The sequence below is a fragment of the Cyprinus carpio genome, unplaced genomic scaffold, assembly GCF_018340385.1.
Source record: "Cyprinus carpio isolate SPL01 unplaced genomic scaffold, ASM1834038v1 S000006754, whole genome shotgun sequence".
Classification (NCBI taxonomy): domain Eukaryota; kingdom Metazoa; phylum Chordata; class Actinopteri; order Cypriniformes; family Cyprinidae; genus Cyprinus; species Cyprinus carpio.
Genome location: NW_024879353.1, coordinates 332807 through 343681, shown reverse-complemented (window position 1 = coordinate 343681; position 10875 = coordinate 332807). Strand labels below are relative to the sequence as shown.

The window sequence follows — 10875 nt, the reverse complement described above, 5'->3', positions numbered from 1 at the left end:
AATAAACTCCGGTCAAAAGTCACTTATTGAGTCGCATATTAAAATTATCTGAACCAGATATTTACTTATTAATATTAACACACCAGATCAGAAAATAAAGTTAACAGTGTCTTTTTAATCACTCACAAGGCGCTATGATACAAAACGATTAAACCTCGATTCGCACTGTTTGTCATCGTATGGGTTTTGTCCTTATTATTAATATTATCAGTAGTGGAGCGTTGGTGTGGTTTACTGAGGGCGCAGCTGTAGCCGCCAGCTCAACTCTTCAGCATTCTGCCATACTCTCTTAACATCACGTTGCGGCGGGTGCATCCGTCTTTAACTGAGTACGACATATTTAACTCCGTCGCTGGTGGTCTGGAGGCGGATGTTGACTAACAAGTGATCAGCAGAGGCTAAACACCAAGCACAAAGGACGGGTCGCGAGCACTTCCGGGTCGCGGAGGGAGAACTGGGATGCACTTCCTGTTCCGGGGTGAGAAAAGCATCAGCATTATCGACTATTTTAAGTGGGAGGACAAGCCTGGTTTATTTAGCAAAACAATGGGCTTTGACTGGACCTTTAAAATTTAACACTCATGCGATTCTGTAACTTTGTGTAAGTATCAAGAATCGGTTCAAAAGAACCACGAAGTCGGGAGGTTCTCGGGCTCCGATGATTTCTGATTCTTCTGAACCGATTTCTTTCGGAAAGACAGAATTATTGAAAAACAAACCAAGACAGAGTGGCAGCATTTTAATTACAGTATTTGTAAATACGTATGTAATACCTTGGAGTATTTTGTAATTGTAGTTCTTCATTAAACACTTTCTTAAACCAGTTATTTGTATTTTAAATATTAAATACATTTTTTGATGGGAAGTTTTTGGATGCGCAACTAAATGCTTTCTATGGTTGTGACCATCTCTGAAATCAATATATTTACAAGGGAAAATATCAAAGCACATAATTTTACACTCATAATTATTATTTGTATTAAATACTGTTGTTATATTGACAGTAAGACTGTTACTAAGGTAATAATTAATGTTCCATTGTTATTTAAATATTAGTTAAATGTATCATATTTGAGTTCTATTCTCGCCAAATTGTTAATTGCCTTCACAATTTTTTTGTGTTAGAGATAGGTTATGTGATTTGAATATCCTCAAGTAACAAATACATGGAAAAGAAAAAATGTTGCCGTTTCATTCAGTTTTTAGTTTTAAACAGATAGTACGTGTTTTATTTTATAGGCATTTTAATTTGTATTTGTTATTTGCTAAAAGAAGGGTAGATCCAGGGCCATAGCTGACAATAAGAATTATTTTAATAACTTTAGACATAAATGAAAGGCATCCAAAGAGTAGGAATCAGTAAACCCCTGTTCTTCAAAAGTAAAAAGTGGGAAATAAAAAACAGTTTAAACAAGGATGACATGTAAAAAAAAACAAAGGAATCCGTAGATAAAGTGACCATTAGCTGAGCAATGTTTTATTCATCTCCTGTTTAACCTGAAAGATGTACCAGTAGGTATTAGTGATGACTGTAACAGTGCTGTATAAATGTAAAAGCACAAGGAGCGATGCTGATTTATTGGACAAAACCCCTTCACTAGTTCTGCTCAACTCACACCTTATCAAACAGCCCGCAAAAGATATCATACAAAACACATGAGAAAAGAACAATCTTTACCCAAGGAAAAACAGGAATCTTATTTTTAGCTACCAAAGACAGGAATAACAAACTATCAGTTATAAGAGCGACAACACTTCTGTCTCTCTAAGCCCTTTTTGCTTTTAAAATGATCAGAACCGTTCCTGAATGTGTTTTTTGTGGCATGCCGCGCGGTGTGATGTTGAATCTGCACCTGCTGCTCAGAAGCCGACGAATGATGAAGGGTGTGGTTTCCGCTCGTCTAAAAAAATAAGCTACGAGATAACGGAGCGTCCTGGAAACACCCACACAAGCCATGATTTAAAAATAACAAGGTAATTGCAACTTTGTTTTTTCACCCTACGATCTTACAAATGAGATTTTTCATCTCAGAGTTGCGAGTTTAACATGTGTCTAATCTTTACGACAACACCTCCCTTTTATTGCGATACAAACTCTAAACTGTGAGTATTACGTCTCAACCAATTTCACCGCTCGCTACCTCGTTACGACATTGTGAGATTTTAAGTTTTTCGCTCTCCAATTTGAAAGACTTTTCTTAGTGTTAATGCTTTTTGCCAATCTGTTTTTTTTTTTTTTTTCTAGGATTTGAAATAACTGACCTTTTTTGTTATTATATTATTATAGTGTCTGTGGTGGAAAACAAGCTTCCCTAAGAGAACACCGAATCCTGTAACACTCCTGCTGTTTCCGCTTGCTTCTTCTTTCTCTTCTCAGTGACCGTACTGGTATAAAATCCCACATAAAAAACACCTTCCGGTGCTACCCTCTGATGATTAAAAATCAGCATGATGATGCCTCTCTAACCGGTCAACAGATCGGAGTGTATGATGCTGAAAATACAGCTGCGCATCACAGAAATAATTACACTTTATGTATATTAAAATAGAATAATGTTATTTTTACATCACTAATAATTTTTCACAATATTACAGTTTTTTTTCTGTATTTTTTTAATCAAATAAATGCAAGTCTTGATGAGCCAGAAGACACTCCTTAAAAAACACTTAGAAAATGTTTCTGATCCCAAACGTTTGACCGGTAGTGTGTGGTGAAGCGCCGGATACCAGATGCGGAAACAAAAGCTTCGTCCAATCAAAGCGAGAGTGAGTTGTCTGAACTAGCTGCCAAGAAAAAGTCTGAGTCTGCGTCTCGTGATCAGGTAGTTTGAGGATCAGAGAACATCGTTCATCGAATAAACTCCACGCGCTTCCTCCTGAGTACGCAACCTCGGAGTCAAAGCCCCACACAATTCATCTTGTCTCCTCAGAAATTACAGGATGGAATCACCAGACACAGTCATACTTCAACTCAAACCAAGAGAAAGAAAAAACTCGGTATTCTGGCTTGATGTTTTTCACTGGGACTACATGTGCAAAGAAAACATTCAATGAACACATTTAATTTGTTAATACATTCTGTTTTTACTCTGTCGATTTAAATTCAATGCAGATCTTAAAAGGTTTGATTTCTCGCTCCTACGTTCTAGTCTATTCTTTTCTGCTTCTCCGCTTCAGCAGCATGCTTCACCATGCACTAACAAACTACCATTCTGTAATGTATCGAGTTTATGTGCTGGAAATAGTACGCAACTTAGCATATTTCAACTTAGTATCAGCATATTATACACACATCTTCAATCAAATCCTATTGTCTTAATGTCTGTGATTAATATCCTAATGAAGTGTAAGAGCTCTCTTTAACCCTGTTCAGCCTGCAGAGTCCTGCATGAAACCTGACCACGTCTATCTTCATGAACAACCTCTGCATTTCCTTTGATGTTTTGGGTGAAAATATAACATAATTACTCAAGTGCTGTGTGAGAGCATGAAACGAGACGGCTGCGTCAACATCTTTATCTGTGCTGCTGGGGGATCGTTCGCATTCTGTGTTGGCTCGGCCCTAAACACATACGCTCTATCTGTAGATCGTTCAGAACGTATTCTGTTTGAGCGTCAGATTTCCTTCAGCAGGAGTGTAAAGAGCTTATGCACTGAACTAGTTTAAGGCTTGTATGAAAGAGGTGACCGCTTGGAGCCTTGCTTCCCTTTGACCTTAAGATACAGTCAGACGAAAAGCTGCATCGTGGTGTCTTCCGCCTCACTCGGGCTGACTGTCCGTGTCTTTCTCTTGCGCTCCTCCTCTTTGCATGCTGGTCAGTTCGCTGGCTCCAGATGACCGACGTGTCCTCCGGTCTGCAGCGCCTTGCATGAACAGGTTTCTGGTGGTGCTCGCGCAGGAGATCCAGCTCCGTCTGCGTTCCCCGCACGCCGTGGTTCTCCCGGATCAGCTCTTTCGTGCGCAGCGTGATGTCCAGCAGGCCTGACTTGCTGAGGATGTTGTACGTGTTGCAGAAGCGCTTTACAAAAATCTTGTTGTCCGTGTTAACGGAGTGTGGTGCATCAGATGGCAGCGTCTGCGGGGGGGAGCGTCTGTGTGGACTCGGGGTCTGTTTCGGATGCTGGAAGAGCGCTGGGGTAAACGCTTTTCTGTGACGGCGAGCGGGGAACACCTGCTGCTCTTGCTGGCTCTTTAGAGCTCCGCGCGCGTTCCTCCTTTCCTGGGATGAGGCGAGCGATTTTGGGGTAGGATTTGAGGATAGGGAGGTACTTTCTGTGTCGGTGGCGTTTTGATGGGGGTCCCTTCGGCACCGGAGCGGATCTTTGTGGGCGACGGGTTTGAAGGAAGACCACCTGAGTCCTGTGTGGAAACCACCGCGGACCGAAGGGGCCCACGGGCTTCAAAGACGAAGGGTTTTTCACCAGACTGCAGACAAACCATTACAATTAAAATGAAGGACTTGTGTGTTATTATTATAAAATGAAGGGATGTTACGATTCAATGCGAGCCGGTTTAAAATCTATGCAAGTATGTGACGATTCAAAACGGTTTTATTTCAATTTAGGGGCAGGCAGTTTATATGAATGTGTTGTCCGAGGGGATGAGTTTACGCTCTTAGAAAAGTCTAGCTGATATTTTTATTTTCATCCTGCCTCTTATGAAGCATATTATCGTTAAGTTCATAAGTGCAGAGCTTACTTTTATTTCTTACAGCGTTAACCAAGGAAACGCTGTTGAGCATCCACAGCTGCAGTGTTCATAAGTGCTTTGTTTACAGCGGTAACCAAGGAAACGCTGTAGTGCTTTGTTTACCTGCGGTGTTCATAAGTGCTTTGTTTACAGCGGTAACCCAAGGAAACGCTTTATAGCTCCACCTGCTGCAGTGTTCATAAGTGCTTTGTTTACAGCGGCAGGTAACCAAGGGAAACCTTTAAGTCTTGTTAAAAAAGCCACCTGCTGCGGTGTTCATTAAGTGCTTGTTTACAGTCGGTAACCAAGGAAACGCTTTAAGCTCCATCTGCTGCGGTGTTCATAATAAGTGCTTTGTTTACAGCGGTAACCAAGGAAACCCTTTAAGCTCCACCTGCTGCTGTGTTCATAAGTGCTTTGTTTACAGCGGTAACCAAAGGAAACGCTTTAAGAGGCCACCTGCTTGCTGGTGTTCATAACTGCTTTGTTACAGCGGTAACCAAGGAAACGCTTTAAGCGCCACCTGCTTGCGGTTGTTCATAAGTGCTTTGTTTACAGCGGTAACCAAAGGAAACGCTTTAAGCTCACGACCTGCTCGCGGTGTTCATAAGTGCGTCTCTGTTTACAGCGGTAACCAAGGAAACGCTTTAAGCTCCACCTGCTGCCCCCCCCGGTGTTCATAACTGCTTTGTTTACAGCCGGTAAACCAAGGAAACGCTTTAAGCTCGCCACCTGCTGCTGTGTTCACAAGCGCTTTTGTTTACAGCGTAACCAAGGAAACGCTGTAGCAACAAAGGCAAAGTGCTTTGTTTACAGCGGTAACCAAGGAAACGCTTTAGGCTCCACCTGCTGCAGGTGTTCATAAGTGGCTATTGTTGTACTAGTGGTAACCAAGGGGACACTTCTTTAAGCCCGGCCGCCGTGCGTAGCAGTGTTCATAAGTGCTTTGTGTACAGCGGTAACCAAGGAAAAAGCTGTAAGCTCTTCAATTTCATTCGTCGTCGTTCAGCTCGTCCTTTGGTTAGTATGCGGTATCCAAGGAAACGCTCTTTGCTCCACCTGCTGGCAGCGAGTCAATCGGCATTCTCGTTTCATTGATCTGCTGTTTCTGTACATGCAGGATATTTTTATGTATAGTTTCAAAAAACTGCTAATGTATGCAAACCATTGCTGCTTTTTGGCTTGGAGTCATTTCTAAATTATGGCAATCATGGTCATCTAAGATAAAACTGCTCATTAATGCATTAGCACAGTCTGTTAGTATTGGATCAAACAAAAAATGCAATGGTTGCCTTCTAATTTTAATGAGAAAGAGCACAGACAAAGCCTTTATTTTTGGGGGGGGTTTATAATGCACGAGAGTTTATTTTATTTGTGTTACTTATTTATTTGACTTTGGGGTTGTGTTAACATTTCACTTTAGTTTTTGTTATTAACTTTTACATTATCATTTACATTTGTCATTTAGGCCATACACTTTTAATCCAAAGAGGACAATAGAAGCAATCAAACCCCCAAAAACAACAAACACCACAAACGTGCTATATTTTATCATTATTATAGTGTTATATTTCAATTTCACAGAAATCGTGTCATACATGTTACCCAACAATAATAAAAGGTCTTAAATCTCATTTGTTAAAAAAAAAAAAAAACCATGAATTGGAATCGGAATCGTGAGTTGACGCGAATCGTTACATCCCTATAAATATTTACCACTTCATTAAGACTTAAGTATTATCGTCTATTGTAGTAAATACTGTTTAGTAATTAATACGTTGATTAATCTGTGATGCATTACTTTTACCAAGACATATATAATTTACAGTAGATTTCTTTTTCAAATAAACTGCTCTTCTGAACTTTCTATTCATCTGTGAAGCCTGAATCTTGAAAAAATAAAATATCTAATTTTCTACAAAAATATTGTGCAGCACAACTGTTTTCAACATTGATAATAATCAGAAATGTTTCTTGATGCAGCAAATCATCATATCAGAATGATTTCTGAAGATCCACATGACACTGAAGACTGTAGTAATGATGCGGAAAATACAGCTGCACATCACAGAAATAAATTACACAATTTTAACACATATTCACACAGAAAACAGCTGTTTGAAATTATAATAATATTTCAAATTTTACAGTATTTTTCCTCAAATAAATGCAGCAGAAGAGATTTGAATAAAACATTAAAAAGTCTTACAGACCCCTAACTTTTAAACGCTACTGTACTGTAATTCAGATTTGACTTAATGTGGGGTGAGAGGAACCTGGAACACATTACTTTCTATTCAGAACAAAGCCGTACTACACATACTGTGCGGCGTCCTAGACCCGTGAGAGCACCACAGGAAACACAGGAGGTCTGAAGCTCACCTGCTTTAGGAAGCACGTTTGTTCATGAGGATCACTGGTGAGAGGCCCCTGCAGAGTCAGCTGTGATCTGGAGCTGGACGCCTCGTCTCTGTCCACACTCAGATGCTCAGAGCCACCGTCTGCCAGAAACACACACCTGAAGCTCTTCTCCAACACACACGCTTCATTATCTACACAAGATCTGACTACACACCTGAGAAGCCCGAGTCCCTCTCAGACTCCGGCTTGGACTTTTCCATCCTTTTTGTTTTTGAGTCTGGGCACGGCTCTCGAGCGAAGCGCCGTCCTTCAGCCTCGAGCTCATCCTGTTCCTCCGTATGAGCCTGAAACAGCACACAGCAGACTCAGCACAGAAACAATGCGGCTACAAAGCTTGAAAACTCTCCTAGTTCATAGTTTAGAACTCAATACATTGCAAGTTTGTCAGTTCTGAGGGGAGAAAAGCCAGAGGTGTGGGATTATAAACTCATGAACCTGAATTTGGAAACACAAACTCAAAAGTACCCTTTTTTATTCTGTTATTCAATGGCTTCCACAGACTGCTACTTTTAAAACTCTCATTTTCTGCCACCAGATAGACTGAAAAACAAACAACAAAAATACGTCATCACTGTTTGCAAACACCGAAATTAGTCTATACTAAAAACTGAGAAAAAAAAAAAAAAACTATGTTGGAATTTAAAATAATAATAATAAAAGTACACAGAAACTATTTAAAAAAAAAAAAAAACACTAAAATTAGAAATGCAAAAAATAAAAACGAAATCAAAAAAATAATAAAAACTATACTACCGACAGCTTATTACTACAAACATTAAACAAATCATACTTTTTAATAATCAGTAATTGTTCCAGCAAATTGTGTATTATTAACGATATTATTATTTTTATTGATTTTATTATTTTTTTTATTATTAATGTTTATTACAAACTCTCATGGAGACAACAGCATAAGAAAAACAGGCAAGGCATCAACAAAATGCAGATTTGACAATGATAAAAAAATAAATAAATAAGGCATTGTTCTCAAAATAAATAATATGTATTACAGGATCAAAAACATTTCAGCAGCATAACAAATAGCTTCTACAGTTTTGTTTAGAATTTTTACAAGGTTCAAGGAGGATAATTACATACGAAATTCATTTTTAAAACGGTTTACATTTGACAATTGTTTTTTCCATTTATTTTTGTGAATGTGGCATTTACCCATAATGATGATAAGGTTAATCAAAATTGAAAGATCCCTCGTTAGTTTAGAATTTATTAACAATGTTATGATCATTGTTGTTGTAAACCGCGGGCGTCATGACGTCATCGGGTCAGGTACATGACGTCGCAGCTGACCCAGCGGCTCCGGATCGCCTCGGTCGCTCGTTACTGTCAAACGGACAGATTATCGCTACTTACCGTGCGAGTACGTAAATATAAATAAATACATTCATTAATGAATAAATAAAACCGGTTTTGTGTCTATACGTCAAGCTGAAACGACATCGCGATACGGGCCAAAACAAAGCGTCGTTAAAAGCAGGGCTGCTGTTTAGTTTCTCCTCAAAAAGCACGCAAACTTTTCATCCGACGCGCTTTGAGAAACGCTCATCCGGTCAGAACGCGCACAGTTTAGCTGCGGGAAAGTCGCTCGTGACAGCGTACGTGCGCGCCGTGACTTCATCCGGGAACCGGGAATCCCCCGAGATGATGAAAACACGCTCAGACCCGGCGCTCAGAGTGCCTTATACTTATAACATAACCGCGTTTGGTGCTCGTTCAGCTGCGTCTTACCGCGTTCTGTCTGCGTGTCGTCGGTCAGACGCCCTGATCGTTCCCGTCACGGCAACACGGTGCTGTACACGAGACCTGCGCGCGATTCCGCACAAGCCCCCCCGCCCCCCGACTGACGTCCAACATTAATGACACACATTAATGCATTAATATTCATCTGAATAGCTAAATAAAGTTTACCTTAAACTTACACCGGAGGGTGTTCGTGTTATTCATCCGCTATATTTACGTCGGATTCGTCATAGTTTCGGCGGTTGCTAACGGCTACGTGATTGACATTGCGTTCTAATCCAATCGCAGGCGACTAAAATCGCTCCAACCGGCCAATCCCTGGCGCAGGAGGCCGGGGCTTATCGCAGAGATTCCGCTTTGTTTATGCGCTTTCCTTTTTATGGTAGAAAAGTGGGCGGGTGTGTTGGCGGAAGTGGTGTCGCGTTCATTCTCCACGCTCGCCTCGCATTGGCCAGTGACGCAAAACACTAATCTTAAGAAACATGAGCTATTAAATTGCGACGCGCGGACAATACGTGTTTCGAGAAGTCAAACTACACCTTAATTTAACCTGGAAACATTTATTTAAGGTACCCTGCTTTTTGTAAGCTCTCTTTTTTTTAGGTAGAATCTTCATCTAAATGCATAAATTTAAATAAAATTCACTCCATTCCCTGATAAAACAAAACACACAGAAATTCATATAACTACTGCTGAGTTTATTTGTTTTTCATCCAATATAATAGGAAAAAGCGCTGATGGGGAATTCATTCAGTTCAGGCTGGCTTAAACTGTCACAGTATATGATCTCATCACAGTCCATATGAACACATGTTTTCTGATGTTCCTGGCGGATCCTGATTCCCGTCCGTTCAGACGGACCACACTAATGTCCAGAGTTCTTGTGTGATGAATGAAAGGGGCGTATTTGCATAATGATCATCACATCTACAGCAGCGGCATTAAAACATATAATAAGTAAGTCTACCACGTGTACACGTGTTTAGCGGCTATTACACAGTAACACTCTACATCTGCTGTGTTATGTCAAGTCTATCATACCTGACCCCCATCAGTTGTCTCATCCCCCGTTCCGTCCTCCTTCCTGCGCTTGCCCCTTCCGCCTCCTGCGGAGAAGAGCGTCAGATCCTTCCCACACAACAACATCAAGGCAGTCCGTCGGTACCCTACTGCTGTCTCCGGGCCTGAAGTCGTCCTGGGCCTGAATGTCAGGAGAGAGAGCTAGCTGAATAAATGTAAAGCGAGCTGAGGCAGGTGTGTGTGGGCCGTATACCTGCACTCACAGCTCTGGTGCTCCTGGAAGGACAGCAGCACGTACTCCCCCTGCCTCTCCGCCGGAGTCATCCTCAGCAGCTGATGAAGAGCACAGTCAGCATTTAGGATAGCTCGCCCCAAAATACACAGACCAAGAGCTTTAAAACATTCTCACCTAGCTTCCTCTTTCGCTTCACAACAGTTCAGTGACCAAATATGTAAAGCTGCAAAATGACCAAAACATCAAATATCAGTATTATAAAAACCATCGTTAATATCATATTACTATGTTTTAATGATATTTGGTTTTTTTTTATTTTTATTTAATTGTTTTGTTTTTTTTTTATTTTTTTTTTTTTTTTTTTTTTTTTTTATTTTTATTTTAAATAAATAGTTTAGTCATTTAGTTCGATTTAGTTAGTACACCAAATTAAACTAAATAAAAAATAGAAAAGTTGCTTTGGCATCTAGCTGAAATAAAAGAAGTTTATATGAGTATTAGTAAGCAACAAAAGTTTTTTTTATGATTAATAACTGAATGTGTTCAGAAGTCACCTGATAACAGATCAAACATGTTATGAAGTAAAAATAATAGTAATAAATATTTGATCAGTATATATATATATATATTGTTCTAAAAACTATAACTATAAAACTAACAATACACACACACACAAACTCTCTCACACACACAAACTCTCTCTCTCTCTCTCACACACACACACACACACACACACACACACACACTTTCT

At 40.0% G+C, this 10875-nt stretch overlaps 2 protein-coding genes across 2 annotated transcripts in view; both read right to left on the bottom strand.

Annotated features, from left to right (window-relative positions):
• Positions 1–3017: 3017 nt before the first annotated feature.
• Positions 3018–7542, bottom strand: LOC122144753 (CLOCK-interacting pacemaker-like). Its single transcript, XM_042755906.1, has 6 exons — positions 7539–7542; positions 7266–7415; positions 7073–7191; positions 4177–4398; positions 3765–4109; positions 3018–3026 (listed from the first exon to the last, which is right to left on the bottom strand). The coding sequence occupies exons 1-6, from the start codon at positions 7540–7542 to the stop codon at positions 3018–3020; spliced, it is 849 nt and encodes a 282-aa protein (XP_042611840.1).
• Positions 7543–9510: 1968 nt separating this feature from the next.
• Positions 9511–10875, bottom strand: part of LOC122144752 (placenta growth factor-like) — an 11240-nt gene continuing 9875 nt past the window's right edge. Inside the window, exons 4-6 of the mRNA XM_042755905.1 lie at positions 10143–10222; positions 9911–10070; positions 9511–9522 (exon numbers count right to left, since the gene is read on the bottom strand). Coding sequence (XP_042611839.1) covers positions 9511–9522; positions 9911–10070; positions 10143–10222 — 252 coding nt within the window. The remainder of the gene's footprint in view (positions 9523–9910; positions 10071–10142; positions 10223–10875) is intronic.

Bases quoted from the DNA above. Each gene is read 5' to 3' on its own strand.
- LOC122144753 (XM_042755906.1), bottom strand. The intron at 7,192-7,265 runs GTGTGTAGTCAG...TGTTTCTGGCAG, and splicing joins GAGGGACTCGGGCTTCTCAG to ACGGTGGCTCTGAGCATCTG. The intron at 4,110-4,176 runs GCAGGTGTTCCC...CATCCGAAACAG, and splicing joins CTAAAGAGCCAGCAAGAGCA to ACCCCGAGTCCACACAGACG.